Source organism: Alternaria dauci, chromosome 1 (genome assembly GCF_042100115.1).
Source record: "Alternaria dauci strain A2016 chromosome 1, whole genome shotgun sequence".
NCBI lineage: Eukaryota > Fungi > Ascomycota > Dothideomycetes > Pleosporales > Pleosporaceae > Alternaria > Alternaria dauci.
The window spans coordinates 7,022,409-7,038,459 of NC_091272.1; the positions used below are offsets into that span (position 1 = coordinate 7,022,409).

A 16,051-nucleotide genomic window follows, 5' to 3' on the forward strand; every position below is an offset into this window, starting at 1 on the left:
CTGACAGTGGACTCGCAATTCCGCATCCTTCTTGAGACGTCCGAGACAAAGTCGTCTTTCACCGACAAGCGACTTCAGTTGGAAATGCTGTCGGAGGGTGCGTGGGTTCTGCGCCTCGCCGGAGTGCCGGAGCGTAATGCCGATACGAACGAGTTAGTGGTACACGAAATCGCCCAACCAAAAAAGTACCGCGATTTCCGTTTTCAGCTCGACCTCTATGCTTCAGGCCAAGAATTCGACGCCGATGACATGCGCCGACTGACTGCTCTCACCAACGAGATCATTAGGGACCTCGCTCAACTGGCCGTAGCCATTGGCATGACCTCCGACGTAATCTCGCAGCCGCGTACTCATACGCTCGAGCAGCCGTATGCCGTTCATCACGACGAGGCTGGCAAGTCAAGCGAGTCAAGCACGCTCGCTCCTCTCGTGTACACGCACGCCTATAATAACGAGGGCCCGCTGATGGTCGAGCGCAAGGCCATAACACCCCACCTGTTCTTCGGCGATATCCATCAGCCAAAGCCTTCTGCTGCCGGTGGTTCGGAGGAACGTCACGTCTTCAGTGATCAGCAGGACCTACCTTTCTTCCATCGTGCGATGCTAGGCGGCTGTACCACTATTTACCTGCACACACAGTACCGCTTCAATTCCGACATCAACGCTCTCACCAACCACATCCTTCCTCGTGGCCGTATGGAAGTGGCCCCCGGGGTAGATGACCGGGAAGAAAACATTCGCGCCATGGAGATCGCGATGGAGCAGTTCAACATTTCCTCCGGCCATCGCGTCATCTTCGTCAGCGTCAAAGGTAGCCACGACATCGTCGGTGCCACCAAGTCTCGCTACAACAAGGACTTCATTCCCTATACCCTCCGGGCCGTCTGCAAGATGATCGCTGGCGGGTTTTCTGGTAAGCAGGTCGCTATCATCACCCCGTATGTAGCGCAAGTTGCCGCTATCCGCTTCGTATTGGCTAGATTCATGGAGCACTTAGCCAATCAGGTTGACGAGGAGGAGCTGTTCAAACTTAGCGTCCAGCTGCGAGACGTCGAAGTCTTCACAGTCGACAAAATGCAGGGCGCCGAGAAGGAAGGTATTGTATTCGACACCACCAACGCTGGCGACCTCGGTTTCGTCAAGCATACCACACGAATGCTCCTAGCCGTTGGACGCGCGCGTTCCCTCCTCGTTATCGTTGGTAATCCTGTGAGCGTCCTCGCCGAATACACTGGTGCGACCGACAAGGACAAGCGGTACGTCAAGCTCGCCTACTACAAGGTTTGGAAATGGTGCCTAGACCGAAAATCCGCCATCCAATTGCACGTTGATCCAGAATTAGCTCAAGGTTGGTGCGAGTTCAACCCCCCGTTCAATGTCGCCGAGCATATAGAGGCCTTCGCTGCGGGCTCTCAGGCCACTGAAGAGCCCATAAAGATGTTTCCCGATGCCAACTACGGACCTCTCCCCACATTTTCCACAGCCTCCCCCGTCGACGGTGATAGAATTGATTTCTATTCCGGTGGAGATGACTGGAATCGGGATGACGCCAAGGACAAGCCAAATGATGATGGGGTTCCTTTCTATTCCGGTGGAGATGACTGGAATCGGGATGACGCCAAGGACAAGCCAAATGATGATGGGGTTCCTTTCTATTCCGGTGGAGATGACTGGAATCGGGATGACGCCAAGGACAAGCCAAATGATGATGGGGTTCCTTTCTATTCCGGTGGAGATGACTGGAATCGGGATGACGCCAAGGACAAGCCAAATGATGATGGGATTCCTTTCTATTCCGGTGGAGATGACTGGAATCGGGATGACGCCAAGGACAAGCCAGAGGGTGAGGATCACGCCGACGATGGTGGAGACGAAGCCAAGGACAAGCCAGAGGGTGAGGATCACGCCGACGATGGTGGAGACGAAGCCAAGGACAAGCCAGAGGGTGAGGATCATGCCGACGATGGTGGAGACGAAGCCAAGGACAAGCCAGAGGGTGAGGATCATGCCGACGATGGTGGAGACGAAGCCAAGGACAAGCCAGAGGGTGAGGATCACGCCGACGATGGTGGAGACGAAGCCAAGGACAAGCCAGAGGGTGAGGATCACGCTGACGATGATGAGGATCACGCCGGCAATGATGAGGGTCACGGTGGAGATCAGTGCAGCAACGTAGCACACGACTGGAACCAGTACGATTGAAAAGGTTCTAGAGACGCTGGAGGTGATTTGGAGATCAAGGAAGACAAGCCTCCCAGTAGGATAGTGTGGGACTAGGCTAATATCGATCTCTTCTTGTTCTTTGAAAGCCAGTACGTAGTAATGAAGAGAAGTAGTAGAGTAAGAGTTTATGCGCTTACTCTATTCCTCTTAAAGTGATAATACACTGTATCAAAATAATAAACGTGCTGGTAAAAGACGCAAGCACAACACTGTTGAAAGACACTGTAATAAATCGCGGTAAAGGTGTGTTTCCTAAACACCTTGAGTTCACCGTATGCAGCTGTATATGTTTGACAATAGATGGGTTGGAAGTAAAGCCCTGAACTTCAAGCGGTTCTGGAGAGTTGCGGCTACGTTGGGGAGAAGAGGAGTTAAGGCAGAAGAGGATTTTGGAGGAGAAGTAATAATATACTGTATGTAGAACTTATACGGGTGTATAAAGCTGTAATATGTAGTATAGTAAGGTACAATAGGTGGTACAATAGTTGGTAATATGTACTATAGTATGTTGTATTATACATTACGATATATCACGGTTGATGTTGCAGCAAGTTGAGGTTCATGTTGCAGCAAGTTGCGGTTGATGTTGCAGTAAGTTGCGGTTAATGTTGCAGCAAGTTGAGGTTCATGTTGCAGCAAGTTGCGGTTAATGTTGCAGCAAGTTGCGGTTGATGTTGCCGCAAGTTGAGGTTCATATTACAGCAAGTTGCGGTTAATGTTACAGCAAGTTGCAGTTAATGTTGCAGCAAGTTGAGGTTCATGTTGCAGCAAGTTGCGGTTGATGTTGCAGCAAGTTGAGGTTCATGTTGCAGCAAGTTGAGGTTCATGTTGCAGCAAGTTGCGGTTGATGTTGCCGCAAGTTGAGGTTCATGTTGCAGCAAGTTGCGGTTGATGTTGCAGCAAGTTGCGGTTGATGTTGCCGCAAGTTGAGGTTCATGTTGCAGCAAGTTGAGGTTTATGTTGCAGCAAGTTGAGGTTCATGTTGCAGCAAGTTGAGGTTTATGTTGCAGCAAGTTGCGGTTGATGTTGCAGCAAGTTGAGGTTTATGTTGCAGCAAGTTGAGGTTCATGTTACAGTAAGTTGCGGTTAATATTGCAGTAAGTTGCGGTTGATGTTGCCGTAAGTTAAGGTTGATGTTACAGTAAGTTAAGGTTCATGTTACAGCAAGTTACGGTTTATATTATAGTAAGTTAAGGTTTATATTATAGTAAGTTAAGGTTTATATTATAGTAAGTTAAGGTTTATATTATAGTAACTTTTAATAAATATTAAAGTTAGTATTACCTAATCTTTTAAAAATTTATATATCTATTAGTATAAATAGTTAGTAATCCTTTTACTATATCTTTAAAAAATATACTTTCTACTAAATATATTTATAATAATTAATTTTTTTCTTTCTTATTTATTATTTAATAATATTACTATAGAAGTAATAAAACTAGACTACTTTTACTTTATAATAATAAAGTAATAAATAAAGAAAAAGTATAAAATAAAGCTAGTTAAATTAAATTTTATTTAAATAAGTAGAATAATAAATACTAAAGTAAGAATAAAGTTATTAAGTATTTAATTAAGTAATAAGTAAAGATAGTTTAAAGCTATATTAACTAAATACTAGTTACTACTAAGTAAGACTTTCTTATATTATCTTTATAAAAGAAATTTATACTACTATATATAAAACTTAAATAAAGATTAAGAATTTATAAAGTTTTACTATAATTAAGAAACCTTTTAAAAAAAGTTATTTATTTTACTTAACTAAGGGTAAGTATATAGTATATATTAATATATTAAATAAGATTTTTTTACTTTTTTATTTATCTATATTCTTATATAAAGGTTTACTTAGATTTAATAACTTTTAACTACTTTATAAAAAGAAGAAAAGAGTATAACTTATATTTAAGATAAAGATATTTATAAAGTAAAAGAATAAAATATTTAATACTTTAAAATAAAAAATATTTTATAAAAATTTAGTATTTTTTCTTTAAGAAAAAAAAGTATAATAAAGTATTAGTAACTACTAAGTATAGTTATTTAAAAAATAAGAAGTAGTTTTTTATAATTTATTATTTTATAATAACTAGTTACTTCTAATTAACTTACTATATAATAAGCTAAAGCCTAATTAGTTTATTCCTTAATAGGATCTTAGTTATATATATAAAGTATACTACTTATAGAATCTAAGTAGTAAGTAGTTTACTTAGATTCTATACTAGTAAACTAAATAAATAATACTCTAAGCTACTACTTCCTAAATAACTTTTAAACTATAGCTTTCCTTATACTTCTTTTTTTAATAAAATAATAGTATACTTATATAATAGCTCCTTAAGTATAGCCTTTTATATACTACTTCTAACTATATAGCTATTTTTAATTAAGTAAACTAGTAGAAAGAAATAATTTTAAAAGTAGTATTTATTAAAAGTTAATAAAAGATTTAAGGTAAAAATAAATTTTTTTTTATTTTATTTAAAAAAAGAGTTTTTAAGTATTTTAAGTAATAGTTAGTATAGTTTTTTAAATCCTTTATTACTAATAGTAAGATTTATTTCTAAAGTATATAGTTTTATTATTTATATTACTATATAGCTAATAATATTATAAGAATAAAATAAATATAAACTTTACTACTATTTTACTTTAACTTTAATATAAATTAATCTTAAAAGCCTTAAGTAACTAAGAAGCCCTAAGTAACTAAGAAGCCCTAAATAACTAAGAAGCCTTAAGTAACTAAGAAGCCCTAAGTAACTAAGAAGCCCTAAGTAACTAAGAAGCCCTAAGTAACTAAGAAGCCCTAAGTAACTAAGAAGCCCTAAATAACTAAGAAGCCTTAAGTAACTAAGAAGCCCTAAGTAACTAAGAAGCCCTAAATAACTAAGAAGCCCTAAGTAACTAAGAAGCCCTAAATAACTAAGAAGCCTTAAGTAACTAAGAAGCCCTAAGTAACTAAGAAGCCCTAAATAACTAAGAAGCCCTAAATAACTAAGAAGCCCTAAGTAACTAAGAAGCCCTAAGTAACTAAGAAGCCCTAAGTAACTAAGAAGCCCTAAATAACTAAGAAGCCCTAAATAACTAAGAAGCCCTAAGTAACTAAGAAGCCCTAAGTAACTAAGAAGCCCTAAATAACTAAGAAGCCCTAAATACTATAGAGGTAAACAGTACTACTAGTATAGGGTTAGAGGTAGGATAGTAGCTATAGGGGTCTACCCCTAGGGGTAAGATAGTATCTATAGAGTACTACCCTTAGGGGCGAGATAGTAGGCGTAGAGTGCTACCCCCAGGGGCGAGATAGTAGGCGCGGGTTGCTGCAAGTTACTGCAAGTTACTACCCCCGGGGGCGAGATAGTAGGCGTAGAGTGCTGCCCCCAGGGGCAAGATAGTAGCCGTAGAGTGCTGCCCCCGGGGGCGAGATAGTAGCCGTAGAGTGCTGCCCCCGGGGGCGAGATAGTAGCCGTAGAGTGCTGCCCCCAGGGGCGAGATAGTAGCCGTAGAGTGCTGCCCCTAGGGGCGAGATAGTAGCCGTAGAGTGCTGCCCCTGGGGGCGAGATAGTAGCCGTAGAGTGCTGCCCCCGGGGGCGAGATAGTAGCCGTAGAGTGCTGCCCCCAGGGGCGAGATAGTAGCCGTAGAGTGCTGCCCCCGGGGGCGAGATAGTAGCCGTAGAGTGCTGCCCCCGGGGGCGAGATAGTAGCCGTAGAGTGCTGCCCCCGGGGGCGAGATAGTAGGCGTAGAGTGCTGCCCCCAGGGGCGAGATAGTAGCCGCGGATTGCCGTAAGGTGCTGCCCTTGGGGGCGAGAGTGACTAACACTCACCGCTAGACTTACAGCGGCCTATGCAAGAATAGACGGCTTCTCGCCTACTTATACCTTGTGTAGTACCTCTCTATTGCTTTCTTACCTTCTCTTATCTCTTTTCCACTTACCTTAGTTTCTGTGTTCTTTCTAACAACGTTGCAATGAAGCGCCCTCTAGCAAACGTTTTAACCAAAAACAGCAAACGGCAGCGTACGAATGATCCAGAGATTGAAGAGACAACTCCTATCCACGAACAAGCTGCGCCATACCTACTCGCTATAGCGAAGTTTCCAATCGATGCGCTTAGCGCAGAATGGAGTTTTGGTGTCAATAGGTCTATTGACACAGCACACCAGCGCCGCCTCTGCGAGATCTTTAACGAAACTGGTATTCTTCGACGAGACCCTAGCCACCAACTGCAGATTGCCTGTTCTAAGGAACACGTAGAGCAGATGCTTCATCATCTGAAGGTGGAATTGCCAGCTCAGAGCACAGTTACTTCTGCCACGTTTGCGGATAAGGAAGGATTGGAATGGCCGTCGTTCAAGAGCTGGAAAAGCGTGACTGGAGGGACAGCGGAACTTATTACGGGTCACCATCGTGTAGAGGCATTCAAAGAGTATCTTCGCCTTCGGCAGTTAGGAGAAGAGGAGAGGTGGTGGGTGTGCCGCATCTACGATAAAGGCGGGTGCCCCTTAACGCGCGTACTGTGAACAACAGCCCCTAACCTTTTTAGACACGCTACCACCAGACACTCGTGTTAAACTTCGGGCGAATCGGGCCGATATTACGCTCCCTGACAATCATGGCCAGATATGGTCCAAGTTAACCAGCCTGTTCTGCACAAACGCCAATCTCTTTCAAGGCTCAAGCAAGTCAGTTAAGAAAGAGATGAGAGAGCATCTTCAGCTTAGTAGCCGCGTCAAGTTCCCAATACGGCGGCTAGTTACCCTGTGGAGAAATCAAAACTGGCAGCCCCTGCTTACGCGTTGGTGTTCTACCGCAATTGGGCAGGCAACGTTTAATCTCTCCACTTTTGAGTGGATGGCTAGTTGTCGGATAGATGACGTATGTGTAACCCGCCGCCGAAATACTCTGACCTGTCTTGCTAATCTACTATCTAGCATTAGTTCGCTGCGTTTGAGAACGTACTTCGCATCTCTACATCTATTCGAAAGCAGTATGGGGTTGACGCCAGTTTAGCAGACTGGAACACGCTAGCTAGCCTGCCCCAGGCACGAAGTCCCCATGACGTACAAGACCTGTTCTACCCTGGCGAGGAGTTAGACAAGGATCCTGGCCCTTCCCATACGCGCCGGCAGGGCTTCTTCCCAACTCTAAGCAATGAGGCCTACCATGCGCTATACTCCACTGTACTTTCAAAGCCCACACACACGTACACAAACATCCTCGCTCTCTTAAAAACCCCGAAGAAAGAGGGGAAGCTTATGAGGAGTATTATGACCCACGTCAGCCAATGGGTAAACAGCGGATCCGCCAAGGTGTCTGACAGCGACAACAACAAACCCGCACTGCGGAAGTATCTAGTGCCCGTGCTGCAGAGCAGGCATGCCGGCCAGGCTGATCAAAAATCTCTTGACCTCCAACAAGAAGTACTGCAACACGTACAGCAAAATGCGGAAGCATTCACAAGCTCTATACTAGACCGCTATATTGACGAGTACCCAAGTGCAGAGATCAAGAACTACGGCGCACGCTTCCAGCATAAGGTGTGGAGAGAACTGCTGTCAATTGTGACCAGTTTCACAGGGCCAACCTTGCACAACAAGCACTTGGCGTGCCTAATTTAAAGCGATACCTACATAGCGCGAACGCCTACAATCGCACAAATCGCGTGTGATGCTATCTGTTAGGTCCCTAAAGTCATTAACGAACCTGCGCTCCAGTCTACTAGGGCAGTAAACGACTTGCTAGAGACAATTCAGGTCGCAATCACTGAATGGATGTCTAGACACACTCTAGAAGACTCTGATAATACAAGTCAAGAGGTTCCGCTGCCCGCAAGGCACTCTAACGCCGAGTCTAGCAGAGAGAGAGAGCTCAATCTGACAGTCTCTAAAGCGGCACGTAGCGTTTCAGCACGGTCGAGTTCGGACCAGCTTACCCCAGAGCTAATTTCTCACCCCTCAACTGAGCCGCGCATACCCAAGGCATCCCAGCAGACCAAAGTTCAAAACAGGGGGATTGAGGACTTGAGTCTAAGCGACCTTGCTGCAGCCCGAGAGAAACACCGTCAGAAACGCACCCTTAGCGACCAGGTAGCTGTAAAGGGCAGTGCTTCTCTAAGCGAAAAGACCCGAAAGAAACACCGTAAGAAACACACCCTTAGCGACCAGGTAGCTGTAGAGGGCAGTGCTTCTCCAAGCGAAAAGACTCGACAGAAACAACGAGGGGCTTAGAGGAAGTAATCCGTATCTGACCCTAGCCCTAACCCAATAGACACTGTTCCTCTCCTCTTTCCTCTGCACTGGATATTGTGATTCTCGATCATCATCTATCGATCTACCCTACAAGATCCTCAGCCCTTAGCCAACGTACTATTTTATATAATACTGTTCTTATCATCATGTCTTTAGATCTTGCACAACAAAACGATAGCGATTACGATAACAGCAGTGCTGGAGAGGAGGACGGCCTATACTAAGATGTGCAACCTGATGAGCACGATAGAGAACCTGACGAGCATGATGGAGAAGAATACCACGAGAGCAGCCTTGGGGACGAAGACGCAATAGCGAATAATCAACTTACCTGGGCTATTGACCACAGCGGAGGTGACCACCGACTACCTGGTGAGTTTAAGAGCATCCTACTTGTACGCATATAGTAACTACGTAGTAGTGAAGGGATTTATCAAGATGATAGACAGCCCCGAATTTAACGGCAGTAAGGCTATTGGAATGCTGCAGAAGCGATACACGATAGACTACGGATCGAGGCGCGTTGGGTCCCGACCAGCCAAGCCTGAGGACAAATTTATCCCTGAGTTCCACCTCGACCTTATCATTATCATCGGCCGGCCGCTCCAACCCATTGTGAAGTTCTCTACGTTCTTCGACCACGTAACAATCAGCTTTAAACACTGGCGAGCTCCATACAGCGCTAAACACAGCCACGGACTGTCGTTTGATATGGAGCATCGTACCTTCCGTCTTGCAAAGGGTGGAACGCGCGAATCTTGGTTTATTGTTATGCACCCTGTCGATAGCACAGTAGACCCTCTTCTGTCAGGCAGCGAACGTCGCAAACGCCGCGAGAAGGCGTCTAAGCACAGCGCTCTCAAACCCTCCCATGCCCTATTCCTTACGTCGTACATTAAGAAAGTCTTCCTTACAGGCGTATTACTTGGAGAGGGTGTTGAGGCTTCTTAGAAATTGGATGGACCCCAGTCGCAATCGATCTCAATCGTCAAGTAGGAAACGTTCCAGGAGCAGTTCATAGAAGGGTGGCCAGAGTACGTGCGCAAGAACACGCAGGATCCGTTCTGGACTAAGAACCTGCCAGCGTTCCATGCGTATGACTACGGGCAGAACCTTCTAATTGAGTTATCTACTGAGCAACTCAATAGTCTGCCTAAGGAAACCCGGTTGCGCCCTGATGACGAGACGTCTGACTCTGATGACGAGACGTCTGACTCTGATGACGAGACGTCTGACTCTGATAGCGAGACGTCTGATTCTGGGAATGATTTGTTAAACTCTGGGAATGATTTACCAAACTCTCAGAATGATTTATCTAACTCTGAAGACGCGGCGGCTAGGTCCGAAGGCGGCGCAGAGGGGGCTACGCCCCCACAGAGCGGTACACAAACAGGCGATCCAATTCCCCCGCCGCACGACCATCAACAGCCGTTTGATAACTACACACAGGATCTTCTACGCGCACTAGAGGACAAGTATAGACTGGAGAGCATTAAGACGGTCTCCTACGCGCTAGCGGTCGACATCCACTCAATAGCATCTTCCAACCTCCCTAACGCCTCTAATGACGTCGGTGTCATTCTCGCACCTGCGCGCTGCCTCCTTGCCAATCGCAACAACGTTGTTCGCCAATACCAACACCCGCGCGACTTTACCTTCTACCCTCTTGCCTTCCATCCATCGTACGGCAACTTCTCCTCCGCGCAGCCCCCAGCATTCCTACGCGACAACGTGCTCGCTGTAATGGAGGACAACATGAGCTATCAGAACAACGGTGCGAGCGTGTTGACTAGTGGTTATTTTCAGGCGTACTCCAACATTAAGCGAACTATACGCCATAGCCCCGGCAACTTACTTGCTACCAAGGGCATTGCCACGGCTGCCCTGACGCTGCCAGATCAGGATGGCAACCTAAACCCTCGGGTAGCGGCGAAGCGGCAGCGTTTACTGCGGAAATTGCGAGGCGAACAGACTCCTGATAACCCTACGTCTTCCCAACCGTTCGCTCGCGAGCAACAGCGGATTAAAGCCGCTATAAAGGAAGAACTGTACGCGTTTAGGATGGAGCAAGTTCTGTCTGTGCAGGTGTCGCAGTTAGCTGACGGTCAACGGAATTTTGCGACAGTGCTTCAACCTATCCTCCAGCTAATCCGGTACTTCTCGCTGGAACAACCTACCTACATTGATGTCCTCTTCGCGTTCAAAGAACGCATCTTTCCAAAGGTTCTCTCCTCCTTTGCTAGTCTGTTCGCGCACGCATCAGACGAGTTTTATCGTCGCTTCAAGGCTGCTGGCTCTAAAGGGCTGCCTTTTGCCCTAGCGGAAGGTGTGGCCGCATTCGATCGCCTTGGCAGCTACTGCTTTACTGGGTTCCCCCGGTCTTTAGTGGGCTCAGTGCTCGGGCCTCTCTGCACCATAGAAAGCATTGAGCAGGGTGGGTGGCCGTTTATCGACCCCAACATGCTCAATCTGCAAGGCAGTGGCCATGCTAACCTAGTGCGTTGGCCGCGCATGGACAATGGACGACCTATTATGATGCACGTTGCTTCCATTCGCCACCACTATGGGCCCCAGGTTGCCGCTTATTGTCACAGCGAGGTATGGTTCCGTGAGCTTGGTGGGCTCACAGGTAAAGGGCCTCGTGGCGCAGAAGAGTTCCTAGTAGAGGTGCTCGAAGAGATGTGGAAGCCGCAGACAATCGCTTTCGTAACACACCAATTCTATCGCGCTCTGAACAAGGGCGGACGGGGCAATGCTCAAAGCGTAAGCCTAACAACACTGCAGGCACGACAGGAGGCGCAAGAGCAGGTGACGCGTTGGGCTGAAAGCGAGCACCCCTTCTCTGCAGGGTTCGTGCAATTAGCGTTTCAAATATCAGCCGCTAACACAGTACAGGGAGTACGAGTCGATCTTTCCTGTCTTTTATCCAGAAGCGACTTCGGGTTTGAGAAGCCAGACGCGACGCGACTTTGCGCAAGAGCTCTACTGGGAGTGTGTTAACAGCCATGGCCAATCTAGTAGCTACCTCTTTTCAAAGAACGCGAGCTGGTTCACTGTGTTACGCGCTGCCGTGCAACACGCCAGGGCCAAGGCGATGAAGGAGGAATACTGGATCAGCGCCATAATGTCAGCTCTAGCGGCGTGCCGCATTGACTGTGTGCCTGGTTCATACCATGGCCGATTGAGCTACCGGAGAATGACGCGGCTAGTCGGTAACGTTCCGGCCCCATCCGCTATAGCGGCGAGACCGGGCAGCCTCAAGCGGGCAGCGATTGAGGCAGTACACCAAGCAAAGCGGCGCTCGCAAACAAAGAGTACTATCGACTTTGGTTGCCAAATCCCTTTTAACGCCATCCCGCCGCTAGTTGAAAAAGGTTTTCAGCAGTTGGACGGCCAGTTCTCAAAGTCCGGCATGAATCAGAAGGTTCGTGAACACTACCACAGAGCACGTCAGTGCCTCATCGAGTGCTTAGGTCAGCCAAAATGCGATCTAATGCTCATGTTGGTGTTAACCCTTGCATCCTCTTCAGCTACCCCTACTGTAGCGGTGAATGCGACTGAGTTTTCCAAAGGACCAACCAAGAACTCTGAAATGTTTGCGGCCGCCTTGGTAACAAGAATGCTCTGGTCTCTTCGACCAGATTACTTCCCGTCGGAGGAAGACGATGGTTGGGTGCTTTCGGTACGGGAGATGACGAAGAAGATTGGTAAGACTTCCCTAAGAGAGGCCCTTTTCCCAAGTAAGAAGCATTGCTAACATAGTACTATCTGGGGTAGAGCACAAAGGTTGCAACAACCGCTTCCTTCGACAACTGCAATGGATTCGGGTTACTAGTGGGCGTCGAGACTCCCCAAGGAACAGCGACATAGCGATCAACTATGATTCCGTTCTTGAGAAGAGACGTACAGAGTTAATGCGACTACGGAGCGATGCTAAAGGTTTTATTCAATGCGTGTTTGGTAGTTCTGATTATGCATGGGTTGACCGATGTCATACTATTATACAGGAGTCCCCAGTGTAGAGTAAGCTATTATAGCTTCCACTATAATTTTACATCTTCTCTCCTATAAAACACGTATATACTATATACATCTTCTATCCTATACAGCTTTTGAAGAGATTAATACACGTTACGTAGTGTTATGATTTTTTAAAATATTTCGTATTAACTGTAAATTCAGAAAAACACCAACCCCAATATTAACCGTACTATCGTTGTCGCATGTAATCCGTTTCTTAATCTTAACTGTGTCTCTTCTCTACTATTTACATAATTAACGTAATAGTAAAAAGACGCAGGCACTAGAGAATAGAGCCTGCGAAGTCTACATTGCATTAGTGGCTGAAGTAGCACAGTGTAGAGGCATCCTGTTACTATTCTCCGCAGGCAAAGGTAATAGCACCTTGCGCGGCAACCTTTAAGGAAAAGAGAGGAAGCCGCTATGTGTTTCGCTCTTCTTTGTAGTTATTTGTAGATTTGTAGCCTGCGGTGTTGTTGACTTATCTGTATCGCAATACGACAGCAGCTTCCTAGCAGGCTGTAATCGTCGAGAGCCACGGTACAGCCGGTGACTTAGACGACAGACCTAGCCTAACACTAAATTGGCAAGCTTCCGCAACACGGACGCATACACCCCACCTGCTAATAAGCACCGCTATGACTAGCAACTCTCGTCTACCTCACTACTTCCGTAGAGTGTCGCTAGAAGCTCAGCATTGTGCTCTTCGAGCCCATCACTCTTTTTCCGCAGCGCATAGTTCAGGGTCGTCAGGTAACCCGGTTTATTGTTCAACCTATAGGGCTTACAGGACAGAATAATTCAAGTACCGACATCTGTCGCAATGGCGCCGGCGATGCCGGGATACTTTCCGATGCGTCAGAATCAGTGTCATCTTCGGCTTCGCTGTCTGGAATCTCTGTTAACCCCACCGCCGTAGCTAGCGCATTCGCTTCAATGCTAAGCCTCTCCTTTCCAGCAATCGGCGCACCAGTAATTCCATCCGGCCCTAGCCAGGCTTCGAGGGCCCTGCTTGCCGTGCAAATTTCCGGCCGTTCGCGCTTCACTAGCTCAAGAAAAACATCGCGCTGGTTCTTCCGCAGCACACGCTCGAGCCAATGGTTTGAGACCTCTTCGTGGGGTATGAGCAGCAGCGATCCCCAGCCTAGAGCTTGAACTATGTCGAACCATCGTGTCGCTCGCTTTAGGCGGTAACGAAAGGCTGCGTGGTCAGATTTAGATGGTGATTGGCAAACCAGATGGACCAAATATGTGATAGCCTCTGTTCGTGCCTGGCCCTTCCCGTACCTGTTGCGAGTTCTGTCGTTACTGGCTAGACGATCAGCGACCTGGATTTCGTCGACCTTGCGAGCGTACGCCTTCCCTAGCAAAGCGAAAGCCCAGCGAGTGCCAATGTTTACAGCTGCAAGCATCGTCTCGTACCGTGTGCACATGTCCCAGGCAAAGCAGAATGCATTGTCGGCATCAGTATGAAGTGTTGCGCTACTATCCACTGACTGCGACATTTGCGTCTGGGTAAGAACATAACGATCTACTGGTTTTACCAAGAACGGCGTGCCCTGTTTCCGCCAATTATGCAGGAACTGCGCAGCGCTGTACTGCGAGGTTGCATTTCCAAAAGCACGCGCTTTTGCTAGCATGCTGCAGGCAGTATAGTAGGGTGTTGGCGAGGCTGTATAGAAATCAGCATCTTCCGCGACTTTTTGCTTGAAGATCCAAGAGATCGTCGGCTCATCGTCTGGCGCAATGCTGCCGTACGCCATACGTTCCTGCGCAGGCATCTTCTCAGGCGGTTCCTTTAAGCCTATCGCCTCGAGCTTTATTACACGCGATCTTTCTAGCTTTCTTGTACGCCGTAGCTCTGCAAGACGATTCTTGTTTGTAACTGTTGCGGACCTCTTTACGGATAGAGGCGTCGTCGCACTCTGGTTTTCGCTGTCCTCGTCGCTTGTTCCGCGCTCGTGTCCCCCCTCCGCTCTAGCTGTGTCTTTGCCAGCGTGTACTGTCATAGTGTTGACTTCGCTAGCCCTAGCCGTCGATTCGTCCGCGCTGTCCTCCTGTATTGCTAGGCGGTTTAAGCTGTTGGCACGGATCTCGCTGCGAATAGGCGATGAGGAGGCTGGACGTTTACGGTACGGCACAAGGTCGCCTGTAGCCCTCTGTGCTGATGGCGGTATGCTATCGTCCTTGTCTGAGTCTATAGCCATGCGGTCCTCCGCGATGCCTTCCGTTGGCGTCATTAGCCGCGCTGTAGTTAAGTTTCTAGGCTCTAGAGACTTACTACTAGCAAAGTCCATAGCAGCGCTTGTGAGACGCCCCCAATTTTCTGCGTCAAGTGTGCTGGCACCCAGCGTCTCTTTCAGCAGCCATATCGCATCTAGTGTCGAGTGGGCTATGAAAACCGGCTTGCACGCTTCGTCGTCGCCTACTTCTGGAACGATCCATCCCGCGTATCGTACATCGCCTGGTACACGGCATGGTTCTGCGAGACGACGCGCAAGAAATCTGCTGTAGGACGGGTTAGGTGGGCTGTATGCTAAGTTGTTAGCGACTGTAGCGTCCCACTGTGCAGGAAAGCCTCTTCCGCTGTGTTTATCCTGACAATGGTCACTATCGAGCTGTAACTGATCCATTTTAGAACCAAGGCTGACGCTCTAAGCCAGCGATTAGTGTGTGGGTAGAAAAGTAGTAAGAATAACAGCAGAGAAAAGAAGACGTGGCATGGAAAGCAGGGGGCCAGGGCGTGCCGGCAAGGTGCGGCATATAGTCGCACCGACTAACAAGGTAGAGTACGGTCCCTAATCCCAGAAGAGGTCGCGTCCTTGAGTGTAGAATACATGTTATTTCTCTTTTTAGAGTGCTATTCTTATATAATATTGAATACTAAAGTTTAGTTGTTGAAGACACGAAAGATCTCAAAGAGGTAGTCCTAGATAGGGAGGGTCGCTCTGCCTCGTACATCTAAGAGCGCAGTTCCAAATAATATAACACTAGTATTTGCCTTTAGAGGTGCAGCGTGAAGAAGGTTGGAGCGCCAGCCCTAAGGTAGTTAAAGCGTCCGAATGTTCCAGCTGCAAGGTTGCGATATGGCTTGGGACGCAAGTTGCCGCAACGGTTGGTTGCCAGCGAGGGCAAGTTACGCAGAGACCACGGTATGGCTTCATACACCTACTAACACCTTTTGGGCAACTCTCTGGACTGTCCAAGGTACTGCATGACAGAGTTGTCAACAATCAAGCCAATCAAGCTGGGTGCCCCAGCTTAGCTTGATTAGTGGGTACCTCTACCTCAGCTTAGCTTGATTGGCTTGATGGTTAAAATTAATAAGCTTGGCTTGTTTAGCTTGATTAGCTTAACAAAATTAATCCCCCTTTCAAGAAGCTTAAAAGGGGATAGTGTAGGGGTATCCTTATATAATCTTATCACCACGTGATCTTATCACCACGTGACCTTACTTACTTACTTTAACCTTCTTTATAGAGTATTAATTCTATCAAGCCAATCAAGCCAAACAATCAAGCTAGCTTATAGTAGCTTGGCTTAATTGATTT

The 16,051-nt window shown here is 47.0% G+C and overlaps 2 protein-coding genes across 2 annotated transcripts; one reads left to right on the forward strand and one right to left on the reverse strand.

Annotated features, from left to right (window-relative positions):
- Positions 1 to 9,786: 9,786 nt before the first annotated feature.
- Positions 9,787 to 11,974, forward strand: ACET3X_002115 (uncharacterized protein; the record flags this gene model as incomplete). Its single annotated transcript, XM_069447482.1, has 4 exons — positions 9,787 to 9,820; positions 9,874 to 11,329; positions 11,376 to 11,904; positions 11,954 to 11,974. 4 exons carry the CDS (start codon positions 9,787 to 9,789, stop codon positions 11,972 to 11,974), a joined length of 2,040 nt encoding a protein of 679 aa, XP_069312357.1.
- A 1,296-nt stretch (positions 11,975 to 13,270) lies between these two features.
- ACET3X_002116 (uncharacterized protein) lies at positions 13,271 to 14,740 on the reverse strand (the record flags this gene model as incomplete). The annotated part of the gene is made up of 1 exon (XM_069447484.1): positions 13,271 to 14,740. One exon carries the CDS (start codon positions 14,738 to 14,740, stop codon positions 13,271 to 13,273), a length of 1,470 nt encoding a protein of 489 aa, XP_069312358.1.
- Between the last annotated feature and the right edge of the window lie 1,311 nt (positions 14,741 to 16,051).